The 17,560-nt window shown below is 45.3% G+C and overlaps 1 protein-coding gene across 1 annotated transcript; it reads left to right on the top strand.

Moving 5' to 3' along the window:
• Positions 1 to 12,584: 12,584 nt before the first annotated feature.
• LOC122035057 (leucine-rich repeat receptor-like protein kinase TDR) lies at positions 12,585 to 16,114 on the top strand. The gene is made up of 2 exons (XM_042594427.1): positions 12,585 to 15,544; positions 15,632 to 16,114. Exons 1-2 carry the CDS (start codon positions 12,598 to 12,600, stop codon positions 16,018 to 16,020), a joined length of 3,336 nt encoding a protein of 1,111 aa, XP_042450361.1. The 5' UTR covers positions 12,585 to 12,597; the 3' UTR covers positions 16,021 to 16,114.
• The last annotated feature ends 1,446 nt before the right edge of the window (positions 16,115 to 17,560 follow it).

The following is a 17,560-nucleotide window of genomic DNA, read 5'->3' as shown; positions in this document are numbered from 1 at the left end:
GAGATTCGAGTGGGGATTTAGGTCCTGAGATGTCCAAACGGGAATATCTGATCAGAGTGAGAAGGGGAGCAAAGCCCTGAGAATATTTGAGTGGGGATCTAGGCCCCTAGGATGTTCGATCGGGAATATTCAATCCCAGTAAGAAGAGGAGCAGAGCCCCGAGAGTATCTAAGTGGGCATTTGGGTCCATGGGATGTTCGATCAGGAATATCTGATCAGAGTAAGAAGGAGAGTAGAGCTCCAAGAGTATCCGAGTGGGGATCTAGGCACTGGGATGCCCGATTAAGAATATTCTATCAGAGTGAGAAGGGGAGCAGAGCCCGAGAATATTCGAGTGGGGATTTGGGCCCTTGGGATGTCCGATCGGGAATATCCAATCTAAGTGACGACCTCGGTGGGCTCTCATGTTAACCGACGGGTTGACCTCCATCTCCTATGTGGAGGCCACCTATTGTAGGATCTAAACTAACAAATGGAAGGGGGCAATCTTGTTCCTTTTCGATTAAAAAAACTTATCGAGTCATAGCAAAAACAATGAAAGACAATTACAAGAAAAACAACAAGAGTACGCAAGTTGGTTTTACTTGGTTCGAACCCTTCAACGACTCCTACTCTAAATCTCACAATCCTTTGGATCGTATCGATTGAGCAATCAACTAAAATCTCCTTTGAAAAACCTTCAGATAAAAAAGTCGAATACAAAAATAAGGAAAATGTAACAACCTACACTTTCTTATACAAGTATAATAATAATTGAAAACAAACTTAAATTTTACCAACACTTGTAGTAGATAAAGATTGTAGCTCAAGGTCAGAGTCACTCTGACTACAACAGTTGGGTGTAACAGAATTGCAATAGAGCAATAACTAAGAGACGACTTAGCATAATGATCAAAGTGTTGGTGCAACCTTAGGTCAAGGTTGACCTGGTTGACCCGACTCGAGTTGACTTGACTCGAGTTGTATTTTGATGTTTGACTTGGGAAGATTGTCGGTGCAACCTTAGGTCAAGGTTGACCTAGTTGTGTTGCATGTTGATGTTTGACACTCGTGAGAGAGTTCTATTCTTGATATGGGACAAGAATAGATGTTTGGGAGATTATTGGTGCAACCGTAGGTCAAGGTTGACCTGGTTGACCTGATTCGGGAAAAAGTCCAAGTATGGAGACTTGGCACGGAAAAGTCCAAGCCTGACTCGAGGAGTATGTTGAAGTTTGACGAGGATAGAAAAGTCGGAGCTTGATGCTTGACAAAAATCCAAAGTTGGGAGATTGTGGGTGCAAGCAGTGGTCAAGGTTGACCTGGAAGAACCAAGTTGAGTTGACTTGATTCGGAAAAGTCCAAGCAGGGAGCTTGGCACGGAAAAGTCCAAGTATGGAGACTTGGCACGGAAAAGTCCAAGTATGAAGACTTGGCACGGAGAAGTCCTGGTGAGTGAAGCACGAAGGAAAGTCCTAACTGGGATGTTAGGCGGTTGGAAAGTCTGGTGAGTGAAGCCGGGCGGTGGAAAGTCCTAACGGGATGTTAGGCGGTTGGGAAGTCCCGGTGAGTGAAGCCGAGCAGGGAAAGTCACGTGAGTGAAGCCAGGCAGTTATGGAAATCCTGGTGAGTGAAGCTGGCGGTGAAAATCCTAGTGAGTGAAGCTAGGTGAATGAGAAAGTCCTAGCGGGATGTTAGGCGGTGTGAAATCCTGTGAGTGAAGCCGGTGGAAAGTCCCAGTGAGTGAAGCAGGCGAGGAAAATCCAGATGGATCAAGGGTGATCGGACATCCGGTGTTGAGAAGTCCAAGTGAGTGAAGCTTGGCATATGGAGTCGGAGAGGGCTCGGTGGCTCGTTCTCCGAACTAGGTTAGAGAGGGCACTCTAAACCGAGGAGTTGGATCGATCCGCAGACCGATCCGGTGATATCGTGTTGCCTGATCGGTCCGGTGACCGATCGTAATCGATCAGTGCTCACTGATTGCAATCTGATCGGTCTGGAGACCGATCAGGAACCTCGCGAGAAGAAAACCGTGGATCGGTCTGCTGACCGATCCACCCATGGCCTGATCGGTCTGCAGACCGATCAGGAATAGATCAGTGGCGTGAGGAGCCGAAGCCTGATCGGTCTATGGACCGATCAGGAGGTTCCCTGATCGGTCCACAGACCGATCAGGGCTTCGATCGCGACACCTGATCGGTCTGGGGACCGATCAGGTGACAAACAGAAGCCTCATGCGCCTAGGCTGATCGGTCCTTAGACCGATCAGGGTTCTAGCCGTTGCGACGCAACGGCTAGTTTCTTCGCTGTTTCTTCTTCGCAGGTATAAAGGATCGAGGCATCTTCTGTGCGAATATATCTCCTTCTTCCTTCTTGCTGTTCTAAGTGCTGCTGTGCTTGAGCTTTGTTGAGCTCCTCCAAAGCTTCGCGTGAGCTTCCGGCTGGGTTCCTGCTGTTGTAGGCGTCGCGTGAAGTTGCTGCTTCACCTCCAGTCGACAAGAAAGCAAGCAATTGGTAGAGTGCGATTGTGTTCATATTGTATTGCTTTTCTTACTGCTCTTGTACTCTTTGTTTGCTGTTGCAAACGTTGTGGCGAGGTTTCTCCACCCACAAGGAGTATATTGTATTAGCCGGTTCTCCGGGGACTCATCCACCGACGGATTGACCGGACTCGTCCACCTTACGGACACGCCGAGGAGTAGGAGCCCTAATCTCCGAACCTCGTTACATCCTCGTGTTAAGGTTTGGTTTTCTTCTCTTTCGTTTCTTTGTATTTTCCGCTGCGACTAACCTAATTGTAGGAAGAAACGAGAGCGATTTGGGCTATTCACCCCCTCTCTAGGGCTTACGAAAGATCCCAACAAGTGGTATCAGGGCGTCGCTCTTCATCGGATTCACACCCGTGGGAGCACAAGCGCTAGAGATGGATCAATTCGAGAAGACATCACCATTCCACCCTTCTACAACGACAACCGCATATTGGAAGGTAAGGATGATGTATTTTCTTAGGACTAATATGTGGAATTGGTTTTGTGTACAAGAAGGGTTTACTCCTCCAATGGATAAAGAAGGAGAGCCTCTAGAGAAGAACAAGTGGACAAAGGAACAAGTCCATCAATCAACGATCAACAATGAGGTAACTAAAACAATTGAATTTTCATTACCTACTAATATTTTGCGTAAGATAGGTGAATACAACAATGCCAAGGAGTTGTGGGATAACTTGGCCAAGTACCATGAGGAGAGTTCCACTTCAAGCCATGAAGAGGAGCCTAGTGAGCCAAGTAGCTCACATCATGGAGGGAGCGAGTTGGGAGTTGAGGGCTACTCAACATCCAAGGAAGAAGAGGAAGTGAGTTCTTCTTCAAGATCGGAGCACGAAGAAGAAGCTTCTACCTCCGGGAGGGATGAAGAAGAGAACATCCATTCATCCTCAATCCTAGGTAACTCAAACACTTTAAGTTCAAGTAAATTGCATATAATGTGTTTTGAGTGTAGGGAATTTGGGCACTACAAGAGTAAGTGTCCAAAGAGGGTAAGAAAGACTCCACCGGCGCCAAAGGTCAAGGAAGCCGGAGTCCCGAAACGCAAGGGCAAGGAGCACATCGTGTGCTTCCAATGCAAGCAAAGGGGACACTATAGGAGCCATTGTCCGAGGGGGAGGCAACCTCACAAGGGCAAGAGACCGGGCACAACGATAGGGGGAGCTAAGGCAAACCCTAAGGTAACCTCTAAGGTTCATTATTGCAATTCTAATAAAACTCATGCTAGTAGTTTTGTTGCAATTGTTAATAATGATAAGCATGTTAACTTTAGGAACCAATACATGTGCTTAGGAGCTAAACATGTTAGCCTAGGTAAGGATAACACTAGAAATACCAACCCTAGGATTAACGCTTCTAAAGTTAAGGAAAACCTAGGTAGAAATCCCAAAAAGACTAGACACATGCCTAGGAATATCTCAAGAGAAAATGACAAATTAAAACTTGAGGTATTAGAGAGGGAAAATCAAGTCTTGAGGTCAAGACTTGATAATTTAGAAAAGGCTCTTAAAAACATGGAGAAGTCATCTCTAGGGTTTAAGGGTCAAAAACCAAAGCCCAAGGACAAGAAAGGTTTGGGTCACAAACCTAAGTCCCAAATGGTCAAGCCCACCTATCATAATGTTCCATTCGATTATGGAACAAAACCTAGGGCTAGGAAGATCACCACCAAGGTCACAAGGGGAGTCACCCCTAGAGTTGATCTTGATGAGACCCAAATGACCAAGGCTTTAAAGCCTAAGAGGGTCATTAGGAGGGTTGCTAGGGAAGTCATCCCTAGTGAATTTTTAGTGAACCCAATGAGCTCAAGTAGGTATTGGGTTCCTAGGAGCATTTTCTCTACCCCATAGATGGGTTAGAGAGTGTCAACTCCAAGAAGAAGGGTAGTTAACCCAACTTTGAGGAAATTGACACTCAAGGAGCATTTTCAAGGTTTTTGGGAACCTTTGAAAATGAAAGGGATAATCTTTATCATTCACTCCTTGGAAGAGTAAAGTGTGCCAAAGTGAGAATATTTTAATCTTATTTGGCACAATTTAAGGAAACCTAGAGAAAAACCATAATTGGGATTTTGGTTTTCTCTTAGGGATATATGGGCAATCTAGGATTAGAATTTAAGTTAACTAAGAGATTAAGGATACTTAGATAGGTAATCTAGGTATTTTATTTGTGTTAACTTACCATGGTTGTTTGCCATATGACATGTCATGACATCATGTTTAGTTTTATCATCATTTGAAATGTCATGATAGTGCTAGGCTAGTTTATATGTCATGCTTTATTTAAGTTTTCAAACTTTATGCCATGACATCATGACATTGGCACATGTTTTTACTTATGATATCATTATATGCCATGTCATCATCTCTTGCATTATAATCAATGAAATTGATTTAAGGACAAACATATAATTTGATATTGAGATCAAATTGGTGTTTAGAAAATGCATGAGAACTTAGCCTAAGTTGATCTTAACCCATATCTCACATCAAATTGACTTGAATGTGGTTTGATACACCTTAGATGTGTGTGAGATATTAGGATCATGAGTTAGGATCAAGGTGCATAATTCTTGTACCTAGATGACCCTAATTCAAGAAATGGAGGATCATAGGGAAAGCTTATGTACAAGTCATGTACATTTAGCCCTAAGATTATGGTCCTAAATTCAAATGGTTTTAAAAGCATTTTAAAATTGATTTGAAAAACCTTGATGAAGCTTTCCTAGTGATAGCATTCATCATTGAACATTGTGATACAAAGTTGAGTTAAAACTTGAACTATTTCAAAGTTTTTGAACTTTGTATCAAGATTTGAAAATGGAAACTATTTTCATAGAAAATTATTTTTCCATGGTAGTGTATGATATGAGAATGTATCCTCAAAATTTCACAATTTTGAATTTTCTGGAATTTATTAGGGGTTTCTGAATAGGGAAAATCGAAATCCATGGTACATTGGATCGGTCTGTGATCAGGGGCTGGATCGGTCACTGGACCGATCCAGAGTGCTGTGGATCGGTCCGGTGACCGATCCAGTGAGGTCTGATAGCGTGCCGATGTACTGAAATTCGATTGCATGTCTGAAATTTCGGTGAAAGTTGGTTTTAGATTTCTAAAGGTTTGAAACTCTCCAAGACATTGTTGGTGCAATGGTCAAGGGGAGTTGGCCTTTAGGGGAGTTTTAACTATTAGTCAGGGGAGTTGACTTTTAGGGGAGTTTTTACTCCTTGAGGATTAGTGATATGGGATTATCACTAAGTGGATTGTTGAGCTTAGTATCGAGGGAAAATAAGAGTTTCAATGAAAGGTATGGGACTTTCATTAGGAAGAAACTCTTGACCTTGATACCCTCCTTATTTTTTCTTTTTGATGTGTGTCAAAAAGGGGAGAGTGTTCATTGGAGAATTATTGGAGAACCCAAGTTAGGTTATCGGTTTAACCTAAGCTAGGGAAAGATTGTCAAGGAAGAACATTGGAATACTTTTGATGTGTGAGGGGAGAATTATTAGAGAACCCAAGTTAGGTTATCGGGTTAACCTAAGGGAGAATGTCTAGAGAATGTTCAAGGAAAGAACATTGGACATTGGAAGATGGTTGGAAAACCTAAGTTAGGTTATCGGGTTAACCTAACTTGATTATGGTTTTGTCAAACATCAAAGGGGGAGATTGTTGGTGCAAGGTTGACTGGTTGACCCGACTCGAGTTGACTTGACTCGAGTTGTATTTTGATGTTTGACTTGGGAAGATTGTCGGTGCAACCTTAGGTCGAGGTTGACCTAGTTGTGTTGCATGTTGATGTTTGACACTCGTGAGAGAGTTCTATTCTTGATATGGGACAAGAATAGATGTTTGGGAGATTATTGGTGCAACCGTAGGTCAAGGTTGACTGGTTGACTGATTCGGAAAAAGTCCAAGTATGGAGACTTGGCGCGGAAAAGTCCAAGGAGCTTGGCACTGGAAAAGTCCAAGTATGGAGACTTGGCTGGAAAAGTCCAAGCAGGGCTTGGCACGCGAAAAGTCAAGTATGGAGACTTGCATGGAAAGTCCAAGAGGGAGCTTGGCACGGAAAAGTCCAAGTATGGAGACTTGAAAAGTCCAAGCAGGAGCTTGGCAGGGAAAAGTCCAAGTATGGAGACTTGGCAGGAAAAGTCCAAGTATGAAGACTTGGCACGGAGAAGTCCAGTGAGCCAGGCGTGGAAAAGTCCTAACTGGGATGTTAGGCGGTTGGAAAGTCTGTGAGTGAAGCCGGCGGTGGAAAGTCCTAAGCGGGATGTTAGGCGGTTGGGAAGTCACGGTGAGTGAAGCCGAGGCAAGGAAAGTCTGTGAGTGAAGCCGAGGCGGAAAAAGTCTGGTGAGTGAAGCCGAGATTGGAAATCTGGTGAGTGAAGCGGTGAAAATCTAGTGAGTGAAGCTAGGTGAATGAGAAAGTCCTAAGCGGGATGTTAGGCGGTGTGAAATCTGAAGTTAAGCGGTGGAAAGTCCTGGTGAGTGAAGCCGGGCGAGGGAAAATCCGGATGGATCAGGGTGATCGGACATCCGGTGTTGAGAAGTCAAGTGAGTGAAGCTTGGCATATGGAGTCGGAGAGGGCTCGGTGGCTCGTTCTCCGAACTAGGTTAGAGAGGCACTCTAAGCCGAGGAGTTGGATCGATGCGGTGACCGATCCGGTGATCTGCGTTTGCCACGATCGGTCGGTGACCGATCGAATCGAATCGATGGCTCGCGTTGCAATCGATCGGTGCGGAGACCGATCGGGAACCTCGCGAGAAGAAACCGTGGATCGGTCTCGGCCGATCCACCCTTTGATCGGTGCGGGCCGATCGAGAATAGATCGATGGCGTGAGGCGGCTGATCGGTCTATGGACCGATCGGGAGGGTTCTGATCGGTCCACGGACCGATCAGGGCTTCGATCGCGACACCTGATCGATGCGGGACCGATCGGTGACAAGCGAAGCCTCATGCGCTTAGGGCCGGTGCAGACCGATCAGGGTTCTAGCCGTTGCGACACAACGGTTAGTTTCTTCGCTGTTTCTTCTTCGCAGGTATAAAGGATCGAGGCATCTTCTGTGCGAATATATCTCCTTCTTCCTTCTTGCTGTTCTAAGTGCTGCTGTGCTTGAGCTTTGTTGAGCTCCTCCAAAGCTTCGCGTGAGCTTCCGGCTGGGTTCCTGCTGTTGTAGGCGTCGCGTGAAGTTGCTGCTTCACCTCCAGTCGACAAGAAAGCAAGCAATTGGTAGAGTGCGATTGTATTCATATTGTATTGCTTTTCTTACTGCTCTTGTACTCTTTGTTTGCTGTTGCAAACGTTTGTGGCGAGGTTTCTCCACCCACAAGGAGTATATTGTATTAGCCGGTTCTCCGGGGACTCATCCACCGACGGATTGACCGGACTCGTCCACCTTACGGACACGCCGAGGAGTAGGAGCCCTAATCTCCGAACCTCGTTACATCCTCGTGTTAAGGTTTGGTTTTCTTCTCTTTCGTTTCTTTGTATTTTCCGCTGCGACTAACCTAATTGTAGGAAGAAACGAGAGCGATTTGGGGCGGCTATTCACACCCCCCTCTCTAGCCGTACGAAAGATCCTAACACAAAGAAGCTTGTTCGAAAGTAATATCTTAAGTACGGGCCATTGACTTCTTTTATAATGCATTGGGGGTGCCTTGGTTCATCTGAGTATCTCCGTCAACTTTGATTTAATCCCAAGTCTTTGGACTTTATTCTTCTGGAGGCGTCTCCAAACGTCTGAGAGCGCTTCCAATGCCCCAACCTGAGGCGCGCCTCTAGTGCTGAAGTTTTATCCTCAAACTTTATCTGCTCGGGAGTCCCTCCAGTCCATTCAAGGCGCATCCAACACTTCACTCAAGGCGCTCTCCACTTAACTTAGGTGTCTGGAGTATTGTTGCTGATTTTTTTGTATTTAACTCCTATAAAAATATGTTAGTCCAAATAATAAAATTACTTGTAAAATAGAGTTAGCATACATATTATAATTATAAATTATATCCCATCTGATATAACCAGGATCTAGTCTTAGTCTCAACTTAGGTTTCTAAAATGAATCTAAGTTGGACTAGTGCCTACAGTTTCACTAGGACTCATTCTCACTAGATCTCTGTTTTAATTACTTATCTCCACTTACAATTTGCAGACTTTCTTGACTTGACGTATGCCCCACTAGATCTTTATGCCTGATACCCCATCTGGATTTTAGTCAATTGTCAGGTCCTACTAACTTAGCTGGACTTCTTGTCATATATCAGGTCCTCTCTGATCTATCTATGCTTCTTGCCAGTTATATGATCTTCTTGACCTAATTAGAGTTCAACTTAGAGTTTGATCCTCTAGATTCATCAAGTTTTTTAGCCTACACACTGGTAAATATATTAGGTCATATATAATTTAACTTAAAATTTTTATCATATATCAAAATTTAAATTTAATTATTAGTGCTCATTGCACTGATACCTATATGCACCAGATCATTAAACTAAATGGATCTATCTTTGCCTTCATGGGTGTAGTGCAATGGTTAGAGGTAAAATATTCAAATGAACAACTAAAAGGAATAGGATGATATAAAGATAACTTTTAGTATTCTTCTTCTTGCTTAGTTTTCATCCTCATTTAGTCCGGCGTTGATTTAACAAGGAGTCACACTGGCCGAGAGGAGATCCTCTTGACCGCTTTTGCGGTCCAGAGGATGCTCCCTTTCCATGTATTAATAGGGATATATGGTCCCCACCTATTTTATAAGTGTGAGGATCATGCATCCTCACCAATACATACAAAGGGAGCATTCTCTAATCCAGAGGATCCGGCCTGCACGCTGGCCACGCTACCGTCCACTGATGCATATTGATGTGCATTCTCAGGAGAAAAGAAGCTATCATATTATGATCCGTAGGAAGAATGTGATCGAGTAGGGGAGCAGTATCAACTGGTATCAAGGTTGAATATTTTGAAGGTTAGACTTGTGAGTGCGTATAAATTGGATTTTGAGTCTATCCATTAGATGAATTAGAAGGAAAGTCGTTTATCTATTATATATATAAAAAGAAATTTTATGTTTAATTGTTTATTACTCCATTCAACAACAATAACACATATAAAAAGAAATTAAAATAATATCAATCAACTGCACTAGTCCATGAGGATAATTAATTATTTATTATTGACAATAAAATATAGGCTAAATAATTTTAAGCCTCTCTGTATTTTTTTTATTAAGTTACAGTCCCTCCCCTATTTTAAAAATAATACTTAACCCCTTTGACCTGAAGTTAGAATGGAAAAAATGGTAATGACAAAAAAAATCCGGAAAAAGAATAAAAAAGGAACCCTCACAAAATCTAAAGGGTCATTTGACCTAAACCCTCGCAAAATTCATACATGCATTTGCCTAAATAATAGTAAAATAGCAATTCTAAAAGGGATAACCATCCAAATGACCACCACCCTCACTAAAAAAAAAAAAGTTAAAATTTTAAATTGATGAACCAAAATCAAATGAAGATGAAACAAAGTTCATCATTAAAAATCTCCTTCTCATCATCGAATGTAATATACAATGAAGTAGGACTTAAGTGTTGGTGTGACAAAATTGCACTAATACATACATTAAAGACATTATAAAATCTAGGAAGGAAGTTTATAGGCTATTGTGACTATAAGATTAATGCTCAAACATCTTAATATACCATATAAATCCAAAACCACTAATATCTAATAGATGCCAACTACTATTTACATGCAAAAAAATGATTGATATAAGTTCTTCCTGTCGATGGATGAAATAGAAGAAGAAACCTAGGATTTCAATAGCTTCAACTTCCAAAGAGTTCAGGTTAAGGTTAAGCTTTCAATGGTCATGTGAGTTTTTTTTTTTGTTTTTGCTTTTCATTTTTTGTCTAAAAGTCAAATGGTACTTTTCAGTAAGGATATTTCAATCAGATTAATTTCAACATTCAGAAATAGAGTTTAAGTCAACAAAATAATAGGTTATTTTGGTCATCACCTTTTTTTTTTTTCAACGTTCAAAATTAGGATTTAAGTGAACACGTAAATTTTCAACGTTCAGAATTAGAGTTTATTCTCTTTCAAGGTTATTTTGGTCATTATCATCTTTTTATTTTGACCTAAATTTTGGTCATTATCATCTTTTTATTTTGACTTTAGGTAAAAGGGGTTAAGTGTTATTTTTAAAATATAGGAGGGGGGGAGGGTAAACTATAACCGGATAGAAAATAAAGGGAGACATAAAGTTATTTAGCCTAAAATATAAAACCGTCACTTTGAAAGCCCCTTTCAAGGTGGCCCCCATTATCCAGAAGGAAGGTAAATCACAAGGAGTTTTGTCCGGCAATAACAACGCATACATGGAGAGGTTGAGACAATCAATGGGACATTCCACATCCGCTTGAAATCGACTCCAAATCTATTGACAATAACACTTTTGCATGAATTAACTGTGCCAACCTCTAGGTTCAATTAATTAATTATTATTAGAGCATTAGAGTAAATGGTAATGAAGCTCACTTTAGTATTGTCGGCCCTCCGATTAAATATAGATAGATAAATTATGAGGAATATTTTATTTTAATAAATCGTTGTAATATATTTAGGATAAATGATGAAGAATATTTTATTTCAATAAATCGATCTAATATATATAGAAAAACTAGGCATCCAAAACAATATTTTACTGCCGTTAAAAATGAACAACCCTTCCATAAAGTTATGTACTATGTCAACCCGCAGATACATGAAATTTAAAGTGCAGGCTCGAATCATGTCATGCTCGGCGTGCCAAAGAAATCGAATACGGTGTGGCCCAGAAAACTTTAGCTAAAAGCAAACATTTACCAAATAAAATAAACAAAACTAGTTGGATCAGGTCAGACTGAGAACGTAGCTATCAAACCAAAGGGCAGACGAGCTCCAGGCTTGGAATCCTGTGTAATAGAGCTAGTTAATCCTATTTATTTGTTTACTAGTAATTAGCAAAAGAAATAGACTGATTTCAACTTAAGGTTCAGTTCATCGCACTAAAGAGAGCAAGCTTGCGGTTAGACCTGCGTCCGAGACTTGCAACCCGGTCGCGGCCAATCTGTTAAATCACGATGAGTTCGCTACTCATCGTGCAGCGGCCTAGCCACATGTTTGTGATTGAGCAAGGCCATAATTTGCTGATAGGTTACGGTCAGTATGTGAGCTCACGAGCTCACCGCACCCAGTGACCTCAACCCAAGCTTTTGGTTAGGTCAAGGCTACGACTAGCGCGACCAATTTGTGATCTTGTTCTTGTCACACGCTCGCTGCAAGTTGGTTGCGAGTTCGTGAGCTTGCTTATAGATGAGAAAAAAGTAATTCGGTTTATGAAGTTTCAGTCAATATGAGATCCTAGAAAAGGTATATTATATATAGTTTTACCTTGTATTATAAGATTTTTTTTTTTTACAATTTGAACCCGTGACCTCAGATCTTACGATAAAAATTTTATCGTTGCATCAAAGTCCATTAAATTAGATGAGAACATTCAACAAAAAAAAATCTATGAATAAATTTTGAATTCATCATTTTTTTATCTTTAGTTATTCTGCCACCAGCACCTCCGTGCACAACAGCATCCGCAACTGAGGGGCGCACTCCATGTGACGATTAACAAGGTTGCCCGCCACATGGATGTGTACCCTTCAGGCTAGACTCTGTCGTGCACGGAGGGGGACGTAACGAATCTATTTTGTTTAGAAGTGTCAAAAACGAATCCAGCCTCTGAATCCGAATCGATCCTAAAAATATCGAGTTAAGATTGAGGAGTTTTCATATTCGGATCAAGTTTAGATTGGGTGGTTTTTGAATTGGGTTAGGATTGGGTCGAATTATCTAAAATCCACCAAATTGACACGTTCTTTTAATCTTGTGTGTGTGTGTTTTTTTTATATCCATCTTTTGAAGTAAAAAAGAAGGCATAAAACTAGAGTAAACTAATGACGCTTTCTTTGGATGCAAAAGAGAATGATCTGGTTCCGGTTCCACCAGCAAAAAGCAGGCACGCACAACTCGATTGCTCTCCCATGCCTCCATGGCTGACAAAAGGAACAAGAGCCAAAGGCAAAAGCGAAAGAGACAGACCATGGCTCCAATTAAAGACCAAAAAGGGAGAGGGAGGAATGGCACGCACGAATCCGGAGCTGCTCGAGTCGCCCGGCGACCCAATGATGGCGGCGACGCAGGCCCTGCTCCCCGTCCCCGCACCATCCCACCTCCTAAAAAGGGAAGCCGCCGCCGCCGTGCTCTCCTATCCCTTCTTGTTTTCATCGTCCGGTGCGTCGTCGGAAATCAACATGCTGTTGTTGCTCTCCACTCTCTGTTATTGCATTGTCCTCGCCGGCTCTGCGTCGTCGCCGCCGCCGCTCCCTGTGACGGCTCTGCTTTCCCTGCGCTCGTCCCTTGTTGATCCCTCCTCCAACCTTCGAAAATGGGCGGCGGCCTATGGTAACCTGACGGACGACCCGCGGCCGTGGTGTTCTTGGTCGGCTGTCACGTGCGACGACGCTACTGGTGCGGTCACTGCCCTCGACCTCTCCCGGAAGAATCTCTCCGGCAACATCGCGCCCGAGCTCCGCCTGCTCCGTTCTTCGCTCGAACACCTCAACCTCAGTGGGAATGCCTTCACCGGCCCGCTCCCGGACTTTCTGTTCGACCTCACTCGCCTCCGCAGCCTCGACATCAGCCGCAACGACTTCAACTCCACTTTCCCGCTGGGCGTCGCCAGGCTCCGCTGTCTCACCGTCCTTGACGCCTACAGCAACAGCTTCGCTGGCCCGGTGCCCCCGGGCCTGACGAGGCTCCGACGATTGGAGCACCTCAATCTCGGCGGGAGCTTCTTCGAGGGCCGCATTCCTCCGGGTCTCGGCAGCTTGCCGCGGCTGCGGTTTCTTCACCTCGCAGGAAATCTCCTCGGTGGCCGGCTGCCGAGCGAGCTCGGCTCCTTGACGCTGCTCGACCACATGGAGATTGGGTATAACTCCTACACAGGCCGCGTTCCGCCGGAGTTCGGAAGGTTGGCTAGTCTTACTTACCTCGACATCTCGTCGGCGAACATCACCGGCGTTCTGCCGTGGGAGCTCGGCAACCTTACTCGGCTCGAGTCCGTTTTCCTCTTCAAGAACAGGATTTCCGGCGGAATTCCAACGAGTTTTTCCAATATAAGAGCTCTCAAAGTTCTTGATCTCTCCGATAATCTCCTCCACGGCCGAATTCCTACTGGCTTCTCCGCTTTACTGAACCTCACTCAACTCAGCCTCATGAGCAACGAGCTCTCCGGTGAGATCCCTTCCGGAATCGGAGTTCTGCCCAATCTAGAAGTGCTCAACCTCTGGAACAACTCACTCACCGGGAAGCTTCCGCCGGAACTTGGCGCCGGTGGTAAGTTGCAGAAGCTCGACGTGTCCTCCAATTCTCTCACCGGTCCGATCCCACGGACTCTCTGCCTCGGGAACAGACTCAATCGCCTCATCCTCTTCTCCAACTCGTTCGACTCGGAAATTCCGCCGGAGCTCGCGAATTGCTCCTCGCTGTGGCGCGTCCGCGTCGAGAAGAATCGCCTGGTCGGGTCCATTCCGGCGGGCTTCGGCTCGTTGCCTAACCTGACTTATATGGACCTAAGCAGCAACGGCCTCTCCGGCGGCTTACCAGAGGACCTCGGGCACGCCCCGAGGTTGGAATTCTTGAACGTCTCGAAGAATCCCCTCCTGGCGCCACTGCCGGAAAGCATTTGGCAAGCGCCGAGTATTCAAATCTTCGCCGCCAGCAGCTGCGGTTTGATCGGGGAGATTCCGAGCTTCGATTCTGGCTGCAGGAATATCTACAAGATCGAATTAGAGAACAATGAGCTTAAAGGGAGCATCCCCACCACCATCGGCCGCTGCCAGAGGTTGCTAAATCTGAAGCTAGACCGTAACAGAATCACAGGGAGCATCCCGCCGGAGCTAGCGGAGCTACCTTCGATTGCCGAGATTGATCTCTCCTGGAACGAGCTCAGCGGCACCATTCCACCCGAGTTCGACAACTGCAGCACCATGGAAAACTTCAACGTCTCCTTCAACCGCCTAACTGGCCCGGTCCCTTCCGCGAACAATGTTCTCAAGAACTTTCACTCCTCAGCGTTTGCCGGCAACGCCGGCCTCTGCGGTGCGTTGGCGGGGAGGCCTTGCGAGATCCCAGGGGGCGCCGAGGCAGCCGCTGCCACGGACACGCAGCAAACCGCTCGGGGCTCTGCCGGAGCAACAATTGTGTGGATTGCCGCCGCGGCAGTTGCGGCTGGACTGGTGGTTCTGATACTGGGAACTCGGTGGACGCAACAAAAAGAAGAGGTGGAGGAGGAGGAGCTGGGTGGACCTGCGCAGTGGCGAATGACCGCATTCCAGCGCCTAAACTTCACGGCGGAGGACGTTGAAAGATGCGTGTCGTCGAGCGACCAGATCATCGGGATGGGATCGACGGGGATCGTGTACCGCGCAAAGATGCCGGACGGCGAGACCATAGCGGTGAAGAAACTGTGGAGCCCACAAAAGGAGGGCGTCGGGCGGCAGAAGAGGAGGAAGGGAGGCACGGTGGCGGAGGTGGAGGTGCTGGGATCGGTGAGGCACCGCAACATCGTCCGGCTGTTGGGCTGCTGCGCCAACGGCGAGACGACTCTACTCCTCTACGAGTACATGCCCAACGGGAGCCTTGAGGATCTGCTGCGCAGCCGGAGCGGCTCAGAAAAGGGAGGTAGCTGCCGGCTGAGCATGGATTGGGCGATGCGGCACCAAATTGCGGTGGGGATCGCGCAGGGGATCTGCTACCTCCACCACGATTGCGACCCAGTGATCGTGCACCGCGATTTGAAGCCGAGCAACATTTTGTTGGACGCGCAGATGGAGGCTCGGGTGGCGGACTTCGGCGTGGCCAAGCTCATCCGGACGGCCAACCAATCCATGTCGGTCATCGCCGGCTCCTGCGGCTACATTGCTCCCGGTGAGTAATCAATCGCGCATCACGGACACCAAATGTTCGACGATTTGTCTACTCCATTCATTCACCTTCGCCTCTCTGTGTGCGCAGAGTACGCGTACACGCTGCAGGTCGACGAGAAGAGCGACATCTACAGCTACGGCGTGGTGCTGATGGAGATGGTGAGCGGGAGGAGGTCGGTGGAGGCGGAGTTCGGGGAGGGGAACAGCATCGTGGAGTGGGTGCGGACGAGGATGGCGAAGGCGGAGGAAGGCGGGGCGCGGGAGGTGCTGGACCAAGCGGCGGCGGCCGGGTGCAAGCAGGTGAGCGAGGAGATGATGCTGGTCTTGCGCATAGCCTTGCTCTGCACGAGCAAGAACCCCAAGGACCGGCCGTCGATGAGGGACGTGCTGTCCATGCTGAGAGAGGCGATGCCCGACAGGAAGGTCAAGGAGGCGAGGACGGCGGCGGCCTTGGCGGAGCAGAAGCAGCAAGGCTGACGCTCTTTTGCTTCTTTTGGATCCATCACATTGCTGTCGCTGTACTAGTATTTTTACATCATAAAGAATTTCTCTGTTTGTCGTCGAGCGCCAACCTGACGGGGGCATCGCCGGAAGGGGCTCCTTCCTGCCTTGAAAGAGAACTCCAGTGGCCTACGCTTCACCCCTTTCCTCAACAATTCGGCGACTGGCGCCGGTTAGGGCTTTCGCTTAACCGCCTACTACTACGCTGGACTGCGAGAGATTGCCGTCGGAGGCAAGAAGGTCAAAATCCCCCATTTTAACGAACGAAAGCAAATGTCGAAGAAGGGTGTCCGGCGGAGATCGATCTCCTGGCGTGCGCCGGAGACCTTTACAGCGATCTTCCCCATCATCCCCCAGCGTCTTCTTCGACACCTCTCGCCGCATCTCGCCACCGCCCTCCGCCACAGCACAAGCGGTTGCCCTACCGATTGTAAAGTTGGCAGTGAGAAAGAGAAGAGAAGAGGCGCCGGCGGCCGGGACGGGCCGGCACATCAAACATCGTACAACGGGACGGGGTTTGGAAGCCTGAGTTCTATTTTTTTTTTTTTAAATAAAAAACAAACCACCGTCCAACTGAGTCCGTTCCGGCCCATTTGAACCCGCATCTGACACCCCGCTTGAACCCGCAGCTGAGACGGACGGACTAATGGTGTAATCGAATCGAGACAAGTCGAATTCTTAAATATTTGAATTTAGCACATTTATAATCGAATCGAGCTCGAGATTTATTTAACGAATATATTATGGTTCACGAGCTTTTATCGAATTTAAACGAGCTTAATAAATATAAATTATAAATTAAAATATTTATTAAAGATTAAATTATATATTTAGAGAAAATTATAATATTCTTATTAAATTTTATAATTTTATTCTAATAAATAAATTTAAGATATTTGTCTATATGTTTCGTAAATAGAATGTAAAATTTATAAATTTAGTATTAAAACTATTATTATTTTTATTTAAAAGTTAATTCATGAGTTTAATGGACATGTTCACAAGCTAACGAGCCGAATATTTTGAAACTTGAGCTTGATTTGTTTATCTTAACGAGCCTCATTAAACCAGCTCAAACAAACTTATATCTAATCGTATTTCGAATAGCTCATAAGTGGCTTGGTTCATTTACATCTGTAGGATGAAGTGACCATTTATGCTAGTTTCTAAGTGGTTTTATAAAATTTCACAATTCGCTTAAATTATTTGTCCAGTGATTAATTAACGACTTTATTGCTTATCTCTTGTAATATAATTTCCGTCCTCAGGATTATGGTGCTGTGGTAGGCTATCCAGGTTGTCATCCAGATATCCATGATTCGATCCCTAGCTATAGTGTATTTGCAGAAATTTTTCATCAAAATGGGGAGTGCAACCAAAGGTGCTGGTCTTCTAGGTTGGCTGTCGCGTGCGCTTTCTGATTTATCCTTATGGTTGGTGGGAAACTTCCGTGAGACTAGCTCGATCACCTCTAGGGAGAGTTAATGAGACTAATTGGGATTATCATTTTTTTTCT

Source organism: Zingiber officinale, chromosome 11B, assembly GCF_018446385.1.
Source record: "Zingiber officinale cultivar Zhangliang chromosome 11B, Zo_v1.1, whole genome shotgun sequence".
In the NCBI taxonomy this organism is placed as follows: domain Eukaryota; kingdom Viridiplantae; phylum Streptophyta; class Magnoliopsida; order Zingiberales; family Zingiberaceae; genus Zingiber; species Zingiber officinale.
This window is presented reverse-complemented; position numbering and strand designations above follow the sequence as displayed.

Bases quoted from the DNA above. Each gene is read 5' to 3' on its own strand.
- LOC122035057 (XM_042594427.1), top strand. From the start codon at position 12,598: ATGCCTCCATGGCTGACAAAAGGAACAAGAGCCAAAGGCAAAAGCGAA. The intron at 15,545-15,631 runs GTGAGTAATCAA...CTGTGTGCGCAG, and splicing joins CTGCGGCTACATTGCTCCCG to AGTACGCGTACACGCTGCAG.